Source organism: Urocampus carinirostris, chromosome 7, assembly GCF_059441175.1.
Source record: "Urocampus carinirostris isolate Australia breed hairy pipefish chromosome 7, RoL_Ucar_1.0, whole genome shotgun sequence".
In the NCBI taxonomy this organism is placed as follows: domain Eukaryota; kingdom Metazoa; phylum Chordata; class Actinopteri; order Syngnathiformes; family Syngnathidae; genus Urocampus; species Urocampus carinirostris.
In genome coordinates, this window is record NC_142355.1 from 30,779,411 (window position 1) to 30,796,705 (window position 17,295).

A 17,295-nucleotide genomic window follows, 5' to 3' on the forward strand; every position below is an offset into this window, starting at 1 on the left:
TTTAACCCAAGTTAAAAGTGGCTAACCATTGGTATAGAATTGATTGTATTTGTCGGTTGCTTTCTTAATCGACAGTCCAAAGTGCACAAAATAAAGCCATAGAACAAATCGAAAATTTAGAGTCAAACATTATAGAATGATTAAATGAGTTAAAATAAAATAATTAAAAAAAAAACATGTTTTTAAGTTGTCTTCAGATACGTCAAAAAAGCCATAAATACAGTGCGACTTCAAGCAGATTTCGACTTATCCTGTTTGACGATGACACATTTATCTGCATACTGACCACAGAATCCTTTTTCCTGTCTTTCAAGCCACGAATGTCCCGTTCATCTGGCAGAAATCCAGCAAGTGGATTATTTAGACTAGCGCATCCTCTTCATGCCTTGGTGGCAAGATTCGGGCGAGCGTCGTCACGCAATTACGTTTCCGTCCGCCCGACGCTTTCGAGCTCATGTGCTATTTTAGCGGCGTGTCGGCCGGGCGGACGGCTTTAGGAAGGGTGAGTGGCACCTCATTTCACACAGCCTAATGGCTTGACACCGGGAGCACAGTGAGGAGCTTCCCTTCATTTTTGCGCTCTAAGTTTTATGAGAGAGGAGGATTAGGGCTTGATTGAAAGTCACCGTGAGCTGCCTGCTCGCGCGGCGGCGTTCTCAACTTCTTGTCATTTTGGGGGTGACGAGCACACGTAAACAGACGGCAGTCAGCTCAATTCTGCTGCGCCAAAAGATAGGCTCTTTGTTCTGAAGAATTTCATGACGCATGCACGTTTTAATTCCATAAAACGCTTATGTCTGCAAAAACAGACTCTTGGTCTGATGCTTATTGATCAAAATACTGTACTGAATGATCATATTAGGTAAGATCCACAACTGTACTTTAGATCATCCATCCACCCATCCATTATCTGCACCGCTTTATCCTCAGTAGGGTCACGGGGTTGCTGGACCCCATCCCAGCCATCTTCGGGCAGTGGGCAGGGGACACCCTGAACTGGTTGCCAGCCAATCGCAGGGCACACAGGGACAGACAATTAGCTCGCTCGTTCACACCTAGGGACAATTTTGGACCGGCCAATAAACCTGACATGCAATTTTTGGAATGTGAGAGGAAACCGGAGTCAAGTCAAGTCAAGTCAAGTCATTTTTATTTGTATAGCCCTAAATCACGAAGAGTCTCAAAGGGCTTCACATATTATTACACTATATTACACAGACTATTTTTCAGCCGACGAGAAGAGTAGGTTATTCATATGCTATGGAGTAGAAGTGAGTTTTAAGTTTAGATTTAAACATTTCCACTGAGGGAGTGCCCGGAGGAAACCCACGCAAGCACAGGGAGAACATGCAAACTCCATACAGGAGGTGTGATCGCACGACCTCAGAACTGTGCCGCACATGTGCTAACCACTCCGCGCTTAGGTAGTCACAGATACAAAGTAATAATATTTCCAGTGTGTCTAAAATGATATTTTACTCCTTTGTAAAACAACATATTTTTTCCTCATACGGTATACTTAAAAGGAAAATACAGGTTTGATGTGAAAAGCAGTCAACGGCACTCATTGTGTTTTTCATCAATTTTCCTTCAACCCTTCTATAAAACATTGGTACACAATACGTACAATACACGTACAATTCTTAACCAATTGAGATTTTCAAGAAACACATGACTTACCTGTAAATGACAAATAATTAAATATGTGATGATATATGTTAGACTTGATTTTAAATTCTGAAAATAAGTTTCTATTTTAAAAAACATTTTTTAAACTTATATCTACAAGTAAAATCAGACTCAGGACCTGCACGACAAATCCGCTCATTCGTAAGACTACGGACAGCAATGCACATTTATTTAATTTCCTTCAATATGAGTTTCCGTAGTGCAGTGGTTAGCACCTCCACCTAACAGGTGAAAGACCCCCGGGGGAAACATATGTTGGCCGGTTGAGGAATAGGCGCTTTTGGAGAGAACGTCGTTGGGCGTCGCACCGAAATATACACAGAGAGGAGATATGGCAAAAGGAGAACGCTCTTTATTGCATTCGGGACACGTTCAAAGTTCCAGACGTTCACCATTGGCCTTTATAGTGTTCTCAAAGAAAGTTAAGATATCTCGTGAAGGTCGTTCGCCCCGGCTCCCCCAGCATATCAGCTTGTGACCTCTTGCAACAACGCCATCCCACCAGATGCCCACATATTTATCATTAGTTATTATCCACATTCCACAACAGGGCCACCAGGCTATACTTGCCCAAGACACAGCACAGGAAATGGTGGCCCTGGATGCTAGTGGTTAGGGAATCCAACCCACCAACAGACCATCTGGCACTACAGCGTGTAGCAGCCTGGCAACAATTACGACAAGTTGGGCAGCCAGCAGGCACAGTAATCTTCTATCATACTAGGTAAGAGACTGCGCCATTGTAATGGACGTAACTCATCCTAGTCATATGTTGAATGCTACCTGTACTTTCACCCGAAAAATTAAGTAGTTCAAGAAAGATTACGACATAAATCTTGTGTTGCAGTATCCTTTTTTACTTTCCATGGTAATCCCTGTACTGCATTACTATAAAGAGAGTTTCTATGATATCACCATCATTATTAAGACAGTATAAAAATAACTTTGAATAACATGCAAGGAGATAACAACATCTACCTAATAATTTTCCTCACAGGATATTTATGACACACCCACTAATCACATCAATTGTGTGTGTGTTTTTTTTAACTTAAATGAAAGTTCTAGCTTGAACCAGAACTAAAAATATCGCTTGCATGTGACAGACGCTGCAACCCTCCGGCTTAGTTGTCACCAAACCGGAGAGCATTCGGAGCTCGTCAGGTCGCTGCAGAGGCATAATTGTGTTGTGACACCTTGAACCCGCCGCTGGTTGTGCGGCGTGCTAATTTTCTGATAGCGTGTCGCGTGGGCTGCCGGAATCACAGCTATGATGGCTGTAATTTGTGCAGAGAGGGAATAATAAAAAAAAAAACAGGAGTGGGGGTGTGTGTAGGGGGCATCCACAGGATAAATACAAATTAAAATTGATGCGGGTCTTTGCGTAGTTTGCGTTAGAGAAAGGGGAGGAGGGGCGAGTTTTGCTATTTGGTCCCCCCCATTACACGGCGAGGCCCCGGAGGCAAAGATGTGCTGCGGCATGTGATCACAGGCTTGATAATAATGCTTGGAAAGTGGATGCTTTCATGGGCGCTGCTTTGAAAACGCTGTGTGGCGACATGTCAAGGCTGTTAGCCTCCAAAATAAACATGGCAGAACAACCAGAAAAAAAAAGAAACTGCAGTTAATCAAAAAATGAGAGTTACCGTCCCGCAGGTCCGGAAGGGGACGGACTTTCCTGGTCGAGTCTCTGCTCGCCGCTTCGAGAACTCTTCATTACACAACTTCGGAAGTCTGAGGTGAGAAGAGACAAAACGATGAGTGCGCTGCATGAGAGAGACTTTGGTCATCTGAACCAAACTGGAAATAAGACATAGACGCTCAAGTGGTTTGAAACTCAGACAACTTAACATACGATCCAATGGGCCAAACTATATAATATTATTCATGTTTGAGGCCATTTTTTTTCTCCATCCCAAAATTAGGACCGATCTAGTCAGCTCATCATGGTATCCGAAAGAGACACTTACCAAGCAACTCTTGAGCTACATGCAGCTCTTTGGTGCCCCTTTGGGGGTTCCTGGAGCTTTTTCAAAAATGTTTGATAATGGAAAAATGATCATAATTCTGTAAGAGGCACACATGACACAAACATTCTTAATGTTTTCCAAGGGATGTGTATATATATATCTCCATCCATCCTTTATCCACACCGCTTATCCTCAGTAGGGTCACAGGGGTGCTGGAACCCATCCCAGCTATCTTCGGGCAGTGGCTATGAGACACCCTGAACTGGTAGCCAGCCAGTTGCAGGGCACACAGAGAAAGACAACTCACTCTCTCATTCACACCTAGGGACAATCTGGACCAGCCAATTAACCTGACCGGAGTGCCCGGAGGAAACTCATGCAAGCATGGGGAGATCATGCAAACTCTGCACAGGATGGCTTGAAGCTGGATTTGATCTTATGACCTTAGAACTGTGCCGCAGATGGCTAACCACTCATCTGCCGTGCCGCCGGATATATATACTGTATGTATACACATAGGAAGTACGTACCTTTATTTTAATGCTTATACAAATATTATGGCAGCTCCAAACAAATGTCTGTTTTTTTGGGGAGTGGGTCTTATATGGTTCTTTCAACATTTTGGATTGCCAACCCTGGACCTAAACTGAAAAAAAAAGTGTCATCGGCAGGTACTTTTGTTCATTTTTTAATGTGTCTTGCTTCTTATTTTACTGTATTTATAAGCTTTTTTTGGTTAGGTTCGTCACATCTTTTTCCCATTTCAACCTGGCCGCTACCTTGTTGACCCGTTGCCCTAGAGTAGACGCTACAGGTCCTGTAAAACAAGGAAAAAAAGGCTCAAAACAGGTGGAAAATTATCCGGTATCTGGTATGATGGATAGTTTTGCTCATTTAAAAAAAAAAAATTCGCCAAAATAAAAATACTCTGAATGAGTAAAATCTACCTAGCACCTTTTTTTTTTCAAACATTTGGTTCTCTTTTGCCTTTTGAAAAGTTTTATTGTTCTCACACGAGTAAAAAAATTGAAAAAAACCTGAAATTTAAAATATTTATATTTATTCTATATATGCAGTCATTTTAGCTCTTTTGCTTTGAGTGTTGTTATCCGAGTCAAGTAATGTTTATTTGTATAGCCCTTAATAACAAAGAGTCTCAAAAGGCTTCACAGACCACAGATGATTGCAAACCATCCCCTGATCTAAAACCTACATGAGGGCAAGGAAAAACTCAAAAACCCCAACATGAGGAAAATGAAGACACCTTGAGAAGGGACTACACATCAGGTAATCCCCCTTCCAGGATGACCAGGCTGCGATGGATGTAGCAATAACAAATCATAAACAGATATTGTCAAGCATAAAATATAGGTTAATCTTATGCTATAGAATAGAAGTGTGTTTTAAGCCTAGATTTAAACAGTTCCACTGAGGTTGCAGATCAAATCTCGGAGAAGAGCATTCCACAGCACCGGGGCCCGAATGGAGAACGCGAATCCAATCCAAGTGCTTTAAGACAAGTACATGTAAATTCTTATTTTTTGGCTAGAAAACAGTTTGAAATCAAAATAATAACTCTTAAAATTAGCAAAACAATCTCCCTTTAAATAAGCATAACAATAACAATACAAATGTCTTGTCAAACAAAGGATTATTGGGCTGTCTCATAAGCCAAGCTCTTATAGCGATATGAGAAACATTTGAGGCAAGTTCAAGAGACACATTTAATAAGGGGCTGCTGTTACGCTAAGACCCTTCTCACAAATATCAAACACACCACGTTGCTAAACCCCAACTCTAAAAAACTCATGCAACTCCACAGATCATTTTTTTCCTAATCACAAGTTTAAGCAGATGCAAATGATCATTTGTTGAAAGAATGTGGATCAGTCTTTATAGGACATACATTGTAAAGTAAGCGATTTTTAGTTGTGTATTTCTCAGACTCCTATGCTATGAAATTAACCTGTTTTTCTATTTTTAATATACAAGTAATCATCTCACACACACACACACACACACACACACACACACACACACACACACACACACACACACACACACACACACACACACACACACACACACACACACACACACACACACGTTTCAAAGATCCATGTTTTCAGTCTAATTCCATTGTTTGTAATACGTTTTCAATGTTTTTCCATTGTATGTAATGTAATACGCATGCGTGACTCCATTGTATATTACTGTGCATGCGTGACCTTTCAATAAATACGTCTCCTGAACCGGATGTGGTCAGAACGGCCTGGGCAGCCAAGCAAGAGGGCTGGCGGACCGGGCTCACTACATTTGCGCAGTAGTTAAACTCTATTTAAATGCCTCTACTTGAATATTTTTGTCAGCAATGAGTTTATATCTTTATAAACTCCGACATAAATAAATAAAAAGTTGGGTTATCCAGGATAGATTCCTCCATTTTTTTTTATTGATTTATTTTGTTATTCAACTGCATAATATTGTCTGAAATAAAATGACTCCCTAAAATCCTTACTGGATTAAGATGGTGCTGCTCTCAGGCATTGCTCACACCTTGACACTCACACGAAACAGGCAAGGCCGCTCGGAGGAGATGTCCGTAATATGAAAATGTTCTACTTGCTAAAGCCATCTTTTGGCTTAAGCCCCCGTTGCAGCCTCTGTCTAGGTCCCTCTGTGGCGCGTTCAAGTACATGCATTTCTTAGACATGCTCAAAACAACTCTTCTTTGTTAATCTTTTATGGGGTCTGGACTATATTTGAAAAAGTCCCTTTTTACCATTTTTATGCTCCACTAACAAAAAACAATAACGAGCAGATAGGCGCAGTGGGGGAAAAAAACAGTTATAAAGTCTCTTTGAACTCAGTTGGGCATTGCTTATACATAATTAATAGAGTATTTTCTTTTTACCTTTAACTTATTAGGGACACTTCAAACGACAAACTCCACCAATGAAAGTTATATTTTCATTAAGTAAGTTTTAACACAACCCAACTGAGTTCAAAGAGCCGTTGTGCTTTATTTTCTATTGCACCCATCTGCTTTTATCTTACTTTTATCGAGCCTGTATGGGGCAGAACAAACCCCTAAAAAGATGAAAAAAGAAGAGTCTATTCGACTGCGTCTAAAAAATGTCATGTACTTGCACACAAATCATGTGTTACTCTGCCGCCATCTCCTGGTTTGAAGTCACGATTGCAGGCCCAAGTTTTCAAATCGCGCACCCCACGTTTGAAGACATACTGAAACAACAATTTTTCTGTGTACGATATCACGCCATCGTGGCGTGTTTTTAAAGAATTTAAAGTTTGAAACAGGTGGGGCAAATGAAACTCGTATACAAGATAATGTGTATGTCCAATATTCAATACTTATTCGGTTTGTTTGCGTCAGTTTGGTTCTGCGCCAAGATCCAGACTTTCGTTTCTGAAGCGGGCTGGATAAGTAAAATATTTTTTAGCTTTGTTTTTTCGTATTATGCTTTATAATTCACCCTTGATCAGTAGGCATTGAAATGGTAAACTGCTTTATTTTAACATTTGTGCGAATGCAGTTTCACACCTAAACCAACTCATTAAACTATACAAACTTAACACTACCCTCCAGTGGCCAGATAGAGCATTTGGTTCGCATTCATTTTAAATATCATTATTTTTGATTGGAACGACCTAGAGACTTGTTTCTTTTTCCGATACGTTTAGAAAATTATGGTGGGCCAGAATAAATCAACCAACGGGCCGGATCAGGCCCGTGGGCGGCATGTTTGACATGGTGGTTGACGTTGTTTTGACGTTCCAAGCGGCTCCACGGATCGTCCACTGAATGAGTGTTTGCACAGAAACGAAGCATCGAGCTTGACAGGCTCATCAGCGCCACGCTTCTCGCAATCCACTGATATAATAATTATAGCGTCCCCCGTCTTTAGTGGAGGTTGATTGTTCTTGCTGTGAGCTAACACACTTAATTGTACTATGCAAATGAGAGCAATTACAAAGCTTTTAGGTGAAGCGATGACAGCTGAGCTTGCTTTTCCACCGAGGCCTCGCCCCAAAACAGTTGTCATGGGAACGTGCCATAGAATCACATTCACACAGGGGGTAAAAAAACGCACGGATTTCTAATGGATATAATCTCATGGTATACCCGCAAATTGCCTCCTCTCCAGTCACTGGGGTTGATCCATTCTTTGATTACGGAATAGATTCCCAATTTAGTCAGAGGCTTGACAACAAAAATGCTTTTACGAAACAGAGTTAATTACATGGGGAAACACACTCTCTGTTAACAATCATTCAAACGTATCAAAAATAATTTCAGATGTCTGCACCCCCATGCTGCACGGAGTTAAAAGTTGTTTTGTGGTCAAAATAGCTTCATTGTGCATGTGATATACAGATGAAAGATCACAACTGATCATATATTACAATGTCTAAATAAGGGAGGCAAACTACGGCACATGGGCCACATGCGACCCGTCGGGCTATTTCATCCGGCCCGCCAAATGAAAATGGTCAAAATAGAATGACAATATACACTACCATTTAAAAGTTTATGGGGTCACCCAGAAAACGTGTTTTAAATGAAAAGTTACATGTTTTCAATATTAAACAAGTTGCAATATAAATAGAAAGTATAGCCAAGACATGTTGGAAGAAATATTTAGATTTGAAAAAATGTATTTTAGCCTTCAAACTTTGCATTTATTAAAGAATGAAATTTCCCAAGCGACCGAAAACCTTTGAACGGAAGTTTATAACAGTAAAAAAAGTAAAACAAACAAACAAGGGTGTGCCAACTTTGTCCCCATTCTCCCTTTGTGTGTCTACTACAAAAAAATACTAGAGAAATACTAGAGAAATACTACATAACTAATCATCAAATTTAATGCTTAAAAACAGGAATTTGATTAATTATTTTGCTTTTATTTGGAAAAGAAAAAAAATACTACAACAGTAATTCTATAATACAAAAATACTATGACAGAAATATTACAATAATGCATCCACAGTAATCTTTAAAAAATCCCAAAGAAATACTACAAAAATACCACAACATTCATACTATAATACAAAAATTATACTTCAGAAATATTAAAACAAAATATTAAACATAAAACTATATAAATATTTCGAAAATCGTAAATAAATGCTACCAAAAGCATTACTATGGATATATTATAAACATACTAAAGAAATACTGCAAAAATATTAATATGGAAATACTTCAAAAAACTTAAAATGTCACTAAAGCAATACTAAAATATGAAAATGCTATTTCAGAACATTACAAAATAAATGCTACAGCGGTACAACTACAGTGATATTACAGAAATAAAAACAAAATAATTAATAGATAGATAGATAGATAGATACTTTATTCATCCCATCTATCATTATTATATTATATTATTATTATTATTATTATATTATATATTATTATCATTATATCCCATTAAGCATACTCCTATGGAAATACTACAAAAGACTCAAAAAATACTACTATGGAAATACTCGAAAAATACAACAGGAATACTCCCCAAAAATACTATGGAAAGACCTTAAAAAATACTCATACAGAAATACTACAAAAATTCCAATAAAGCAATACTATGGTATATAGTGTATATATACCGCAGCCATAGGCAGCACGGCAGTGGTTAGCGCTTGTGCGGCACAGTTTATGTCATGGGAACCTGTCGTGGGTTCAAATCCAGCTCCAGACTTCCTGTGCGGAGTTTGTATGTTCTCCCCGTGCTTGCGTGGGTTTCCTCCGGGCACTCCGGTTTCCTCCCACATTCCAAAGACATGCATTTCAGGTGAATTGGCCGGTCCAAATTGTCCCTAGGTGTGAATGAACGAATGAGTTGTCTGTCCCTGTGTGCCCTGCGATTGGCTGGCAACCAGTCCAGGGTGTCCCCTGTCTACTGCCCGATGATTGCTAGGATGGGCTCCAGCACCCCTGCGACCCTACTAAGGATAAGCGGTACGGCTAATGAGATGAGATGAGATACCGCAGCCATATCCCCCTAGTGGGAGGTGGCTAGAGTAATTTCTGACTCTTTTTGGGGGATTGATACAGAGGAGGGGATTCCCAGCCCCCTCGCTCAACCCAACTGAGGTGTTGGGAGTCATTAGGTGACCAAATCCCCCAATTTCAACCTCTAATGCTGAATGCCAAGCAGGGAGGCAACGGGTACCAATGTTTAAGTCTTAGGTATGACTCGAATTCTATAGCACTACTACAAAAATATTACCACAGAAATAGTACAAAAATAGTACTCCGAAAAACAAGGACATTAATACTTTAAAAATGAAACACAAAATACTACAGAAACTACAAATACTACTATGAAAATCCGACAAAAACACTACAGAAATACTACTTTGGAAATACCAAAAAAACACTTCTTCAGAAATACTACACAAATAAAAATACAACTAAGTAATACTACAAATGTACAACAGAAATACTCCAACAATCAAACAACAGAAATATTACAAAAATATTAAAATAATACAATTACAGGAAAATTAAATTAAACTGTTTTAATGAAATTAATCTATTTTAAAACATCTATGAAGACATTGTAAGATTCGTGTTTATTTATCCATGAATAAAAATTGCCCACAACCTAGGCAAAAAAACACTTGGCAAATCGAAGTTTCTGGCACTGTGAGTAAAATAGTGGGATAATGGGATGAGCTGTAATTCCGTTTTGTGGGGTGGGCTACTCTAAATAGTCTCCCACCCCTGGTCCAAACACCAAAACTCACTGCCAGTTACATTTGTTTTCCAGAAAAGTTTAATCAAGCCAGGATGGTCGTCTTCAACTCCCTTACAATTAAAGTCAATCTTCCCAGCCGCGTAACGTTTTGACGAACGCATATTTTTTTCCCTTCCGAAATTACAACCGAAAAGCCAGCGCGGTGTTTCCTCCACATTATCGTTATGACAATTAATCCAGCCCATTCTTTCATGAATTAAATATGAAGGAGGTGTTCTGGAGGTAAATGACAAGAGGCAGAGCGTAATTGAGGTGGCTGCGATGCCGACTAATCTCTGACTGGGTCACGTGACTGGGGCCTCTCCCCCAATGGCGGCCGCTCTTTTTGCCACAAAAGCCGGCGCGGCCGGGAAAATTGATTTCCTCGTGCGAGGTGTGTTTGATAGCTTTTGAAATCAAAAATTGAAATGAACTAACCTGCGCCCCGCGCGCAAAAGAGCAAATTAAACAAGCTCTGTGCCGGCGGCTTCTGCAGCTCTGCTTTTTTTATTTTCTCTCTCACCTTCAGAGCTCTGGAGAGAAATACCAAGACCGGTTAATTTGTAATAACATCATATTTATATTTATATTTAGAATATTTACAACATAATAGAATTACACGATATCATAACATAACATAAATCAGAAATTGTTTTAGTGAAAAAAATACTTAGAAATGCTTATCTTTCAATCATACATGCAGAATTGTGTTCCTTATATTAAAATTGCTCATTTGACAGGGACAATTTCATTATTTACAAATATGATGCATCCAAAAATTTTGTATCCCTTAACCACTAGAGTCATGGGGGTATCCTTTCCTGTGGTGTGTCTTGGGCAAGTACAGCATGGCGGCGCCCATCCCTCTCCTGGCCAACAAATGTTTCCACCAGATTTAAATTATACATTATAAAAAAATAAACTCTAAAGAAATTGACAGAAAATTAATATTTGTTTTTTTACCAAAATCACTAACATGTGTAAAATGATCCAATAAAATGTAGCTTAGTTTACAGTTCAGTAATTATTCTTTTTTTGGTAAAATATCAAATGACAAATTCAAATAATCTTTGCCATTGTTTGTTGTTTATTATTTACGTTATTGCTTCTTTAAAACTCTGGGGCCTGCCAATGTTTCTTCACAGTATTGCAGTTCATTATAAAATAATACATTAAACATAAGAAATTAGATACCTACAAACACGCAAACAAAAACAATAAATAAACAATTCCAACAAAATACTCCATATAATTGATATATGCATCAATTTTGATTAAATCAGTGAACTTTGTCTGGGAAATGTTTGCAACTACACACAAGTTTAAAACAAATCTAGAATATATCATTGATATTCATTGTGTGTTACTTTAACCATATTTTAATCAATACAAAAACAATTTTAATTAATCACGGTTGAGTAAATGCAACACATTTCAATTTCATGGTATTTTGTTAACCTAAAAATGGCATTACTGACAGTTTTTTTTTAAAAAGAGGCTACACTTTTTAACATTTTGAAAAGAATAGTTGCATTTAATTGGTCTTTTTTTCAACTCACCAATTAATTCGTAGTTGTTGACTGCTAATTATAATTAAAAAAACATTTTTCTTCCGTGCGATATGGGCCTAGCTATCTCCTATGGAGAAAGAATCAAAAATTAATCCAAAAGAATCAAAAATTAATTCAGTATTGCAAAGGTTAAGGATTTTTGTATAAATTACTATTGGTTATTACCATGTTAACTATTTCAACGGTCGTCAGTGCAGGGAGGTCAAAGTATTAAAAAGATAGAATAGAATGAAGAAAAACTCAATGACATCGATATTAACATCTCCATGGACAACAAAAGCCAACTATATAGAATGTACGTTTCTCGTACTACGCCCACTGCCAAATGTTTAATTCGCTCTTCAGTACCCAAACAATGTAAACAGCCTAGTACGAGGACACGAGCGGTCCTTTGTGCGACGAGTTGAAGCAAACGTTTGCCCACAAAGAAGGAGGACGCGAACGAGCAGATGTTTCTTGCAGGTGGACACCTAGATCAATAAGCTCGGCGGTCACCTGAGCCTCTGCAACTTGTAGCAGATGTTAAACAGACTGATGCCCCCTGGAAGGATGATCAATGGACGCGAGGCAGATGGAGGAGAACATGGGGGAGTGCTGCGAGGCGTCGCTAGTTACAACACGGACATATTAGTGAGGAGGGGAGAGAACAACAACAATAGGAGTCACATTTTAAATGCTAATTTCACTTTCAGGAGAAGGCTTGCAAAACAGAAGTCTTATTTACAGGTCGCTGGAGCGCGGCGGTGACCAGGTGAAAGGGAAAAGGCCGACTCAGCACTTTTAAACCGGAGCTCATTAGCAAACAGCGTGTGGAGGTGTCGCAGCGTGCCATGCCGCGCCAACCTTTAACGCCCATTAGTCAATTAAATACGCACACAAACGGGGGCCGCTCCTTTGTTATCAATCTTCTTATACGAGCGACGCTTGCTAAATTACACTAGGTTCCAATGAGGAAACGGCACGATTCTATGCCAAAATTTGTGTTTTTTTTCTGAAGGATATTCCTGGGTCCCAAGAAAACATACAAGGCGCTTCAAAAAGTATAAATATTGTAATAAAATAAATATAGTAAATAAATATAGTAACGAAACATAGTCATAAAATAAAAAATAGTAATCTGCTGGAGACTGTTACCCAATTCTGCAGCGTGTTGGCAGGAGCTGGAGTACCGACTTGGTATATGCCGTGTCTCAGGCCGTGTGCTTATTGAACATTCCTGAAATCATTCACATGCTTTTAAATTAATCATTCAGATTAGAAGAGAAAAATCTCATGATCTTCGATATTAATACTTAATACAAATACACATACGTAAAATACATAAAAGCAAAAACATCTCAAAAAATGTTTTTTGTTGCTGTCGTGAAAAATTGTACCTCCAATATCTATATTTTTTGTTTGTTTTCAAAAAATATATAAAAGGAAAAGTACCATGATATCTCTCAAAATAACATTTGTAATCAAAAGCAATGATACATGCAGAATTGGCATATATTAATCATGTATTCTGGATGAAGAGTGATTTTTCTTTCTTTTTAGGAAAAATTATTTGGATTTAAAACTATTGGCCTATTAATGATTACAAAAGGCAATAAGTCTATGTATTGTAATTATTTTCCAAAAATTTCGTTGTGTATGTCTTCATTTATACCTTCCCAAAGGGGATCACCACCCTAAACAAGAGTGCAAATGTGTCAAAATACTGTATATTTTATATATATATATATATATATATATATATATATATATATATATATATATATATATATACTGTATATGCGGATTTTTAGAATTTTTTTTTTGGGGGGGGGCTGCTATTCTTATTGCTCTACTTTTTATGATGCACTATTGTTTCATTTCACTCCAATTATAACTTGGGTCACTCTCCAAGCCAGTGATTTTCAACCACTGTGCCACGACACACTAGTGTGCCGTGAGAAATGATCCAATGACACTTTTAAAATTTTATAAAACATTTATGAATCATTTTCTGCAAATATTATGTCATTGTCAAGTGTCTGTGCTGCAAAAACTGGGGGTATTATAAATTAGCGTGTAATTAAACATACTCTTCAGTGTCATTTTATAACATTCTGGTTAGTCATGTGCCACAAAATTTTTCGATGTAAAAAAACGTGCCCTGGCTCAAAAAAGGTTGAAAAAGACTGCTCTAAGCACCAGGTTGTAAATATTTTTGCCCATTTATTCCGACAGTTTTTAATCTTATTTTTCTCCTTAATGTCTTTATTACCCTAGAGTGCCATGTCTGAGCTTGTTGCATACAGTGTTTCCTCACGATGATATAAACCAAAATAAACACAACTTTAATTATATTTCTTTTACCGTGAAGTGAATTATTTTTGGGCGATGTCCATTCAGACTCTTTCATAGGTATGTGATTGTTTTTGTAACTTCCCTAATGTATGCACCACCAACAAACCCTCAATAGACCTGACCCGCCCACGTGACAGACATTTCAAAGCGTAGCCAATTCCCACGCACTCCAAGTCGTTCGTCCTGCGGAACAGGGCACATCCTCGTGGCCTCGGCTGTCCGACAAGCAACTTGAACCGGGAGATAACCCGACAGACTTTATCTTGTCTCGGGTGAAGCCCGAAGACGGCACTTCAACCGAGCGCCGTGACGTACGCTTCCTACCCCCTGGGAGCCCTAACCTTACCCTCGTCCCCGTCGCCGTAGTCTGAAAGCTGTCAGCGGCCTGTTGCTTATTGATGTTTCTGCATGTTTTATGTCTCGGAAAGATATGACGGCAGTGACACGGTGCTGATTTCAATCAGACTCGACCAAGTGACAGCTGGGGCGAGTGAGAAGAAGATGATGAAAACAAAAAAAAAAGAAAAAGAGGTTGGGTGTCATTGGGTCCGATCAGATCTGGCTTCTTCCTCCCTTCTGATGAAAATGTTTCTTTCACGTCTCATGATTCTCTTCCCCAGTGTTTCCCATTCATAGGATGATTCGGTGGGCCTCCAGGGTTTAATTGGTCATACCAGAGTCTCATAAACTTGTATTATCAAAAGCTAAAATAATTTTAAATACACAAAAAAAAAAAAAAAAAATCAAAACATGTTTGGGATTTTTAATCATAAACATAACCACAAACGCCGTGGTGTGCATTTGTGCTATGTATCAGTCAGAAGGAATCATGGTCATTTAGCCCCTCTCCCCAGTACTAAAGTGCACATGGTGTTTGTCCTGCCCCGCCTGCACTGTGATTAGATGGCCGGGTGAAACGTGTCATGAATGAGTGTCAGGTATTCCCCAAGTTGAACATTTTTGAACGATTGGCGACCAGAAAAAAAGATCCACCACTCTGCAGAGAAAACCTGCGCCAGAAGTGCCTGTGTTTTTGTGAAAATGCGGCACTGCTATAGCGAGCGATCAGAAAGATTTGCTCAGATCAGGTAAACGCTTTGGTGGACACGGGCCCTAACTTGAGCCCATATGTTGCGCATTACAATAACCTCCTGTGAACCATTGAAGAAGAACCAATCACAAAAGCAGCGGTGATGATATTTAATACTGTACCAAATCAAAGACTTGATTACATTTAATCAAATTCCAAACTATTATCGGTCACTTGGTCTGTTTACTCACCGATACAATACATTAAAATAGTAAAGCATCAGCATTGGAACATTACTAGTTATTTTTAGTCTAATTAAATGACGGGTGGATTTTAATTTTTTTTTATTTGCATTAAATCACTTACTCCTTTACCATGTTTCGTGGGTCTGACTTGTTTGCTGTGTCTTTGCCTTTCCTAACTAGTGTTTTTATGATTAAACAGTTGAGGAGGGTAACCCTTCATCATAGATCTAGCCTCTTGATTTTTCTCTACCACTGTACCATATTGGTGGGTTTCCATTTCAAACAAATAACATTTTATTCCAGGGCAACACTCCTAGACTGTCCACCTACCAGGGTCTTACAAAATTCTATGAGAAACCCTGCTTCCCCCACGGTTGATGAATTCAAGGAGCAGAAATAAAAGGAGAAACGAACAGCGGAGGGGAAAGAAATTCGGCTTTTGTCCGATTGGGCCCGGGCAAGGAGGGAAGGTGACCCCCGGGGTCCAAGGTTCTGACACCGCATCAATCCCTTTAGGGGGCGAGGCCTGCCGGTACGGAGCTGGCTGGAGATTACTCAGGCACATCTGAGGGATGGCTCGCTCTATCTATTTCACACGTTCTATGTAGAGAGCCGGCCTTGTATGCTTTGGATCCTGAGCCGCCCGCTAAATTAGGTCTGAGATCATTCGGCCCAATGAGGGGGAGCCGTCCAAAGCGATTCAATCCCACAAGCATTGACGGAGAGCTTACTAAATCCCAAGCAAAAAAAGAAGGGGGACCTGCATCTATTCGCGCTTTCTCTTTATGATAGCCATGAGGGGAATGTACCCAGAGTAATCCCAATAAGGCTCTTAACTTGCAAATTCAAGTATGGCCGCGTATGTACCGGTAAGACGCTCCCACGCGGATTTTTAGCCATTGCCGTCTTTGAATTTCAAACTGTTCAATACACAAATGATATACCTAACACAATGTAACGCAAAATCCTTTTTAGGAACAACAAATTCAAAATGGTTTTCATGAAACATCGACATCATAGAAAAATCCTCATGTTTCGCTTGGATTTTCAGAATCATACATGCACATTGCAGTTACGTGAAAATACCCCTTTTTGGTCAAATCAGTATCTAAATGGTCTTTGAACAGTTTATTCCAGTTATTCAAAGATTAATTGTTTTTTAAATCCCTCAATATAAAACATATCGCTGCTCTTATGTAAAAATACAGGAGATTTTCTGCATTTTTTATGGGTTTCATGTTTACAATAATTATCAAAATATTAAAGGTGAGCAATAATCCCAAAAAATCATTGGCTTTATAAAACCAGGTTGAAGTATACAAAGATAGTTAAGCTATATAATTGGTGATATACCTTGAATGTAATGGCACATTTGCAATGCAGTAAAACAACAAAAAACATGTTGCATGACAGTCGTATATTAGATCAAATCATCATCCTACTCCAACCAAATCTAACATCTTATTAAGGTGTTATGTATCAAAATATGTATTAAATCATTTTCGGTGGATTTACAGATTATTTTTGTCGCTGTATTGTGATAAACATTTAATACAAGATATTTTTTTTTCAAAGCAGATGAGAAAAACACTATAATCCCCAACAAAAGAAAGGACATTCTGTTTTGATACTAAACATTTAGAAAACAATTACTCTTAGAATAACATTAATGAACCAGTGAAGGACAAT

General features: G+C 38.8%; 1 protein-coding gene and 1 long non-coding RNA gene across 2 annotated transcripts in view; both read right to left on the reverse strand.

Annotated features, from left to right (window-relative positions):
• Positions 1-3,003: 3,003 nt before the first annotated feature.
• LOC148362954 (uncharacterized) lies at positions 3,004-4,291 on the reverse strand. The gene is made up of 3 exons (XR_015850938.1): positions 4,190-4,291; positions 3,336-3,423; positions 3,004-3,236 (listed from the first exon to the last, which is right to left on the reverse strand). It is a non-coding gene; the product is annotated as an uncharacterized LOC148362954 (long non-coding RNA).
• An 87-nt stretch (positions 4,292-4,378) lies between these two features.
• The window catches only part of LOC148362955 (uncharacterized), a 124,922-nt gene continuing 112,005 nt past the window's right edge, over positions 4,379-17,295 (reverse strand). Inside the window, exons 5-8 of the mRNA XM_088340553.1 lie at positions 13,132-13,213; positions 12,493-12,604; positions 10,865-10,959; positions 4,379-4,476 (exon numbers count right to left, since the gene is read on the reverse strand). Coding sequence (XP_088196679.1) covers positions 4,379-4,476; positions 10,865-10,959; positions 12,493-12,604; positions 13,132-13,213 — 387 coding nt within the window. The remainder of the gene's footprint in view (positions 4,477-10,864; positions 10,960-12,492; positions 12,605-13,131; positions 13,214-17,295) is intronic.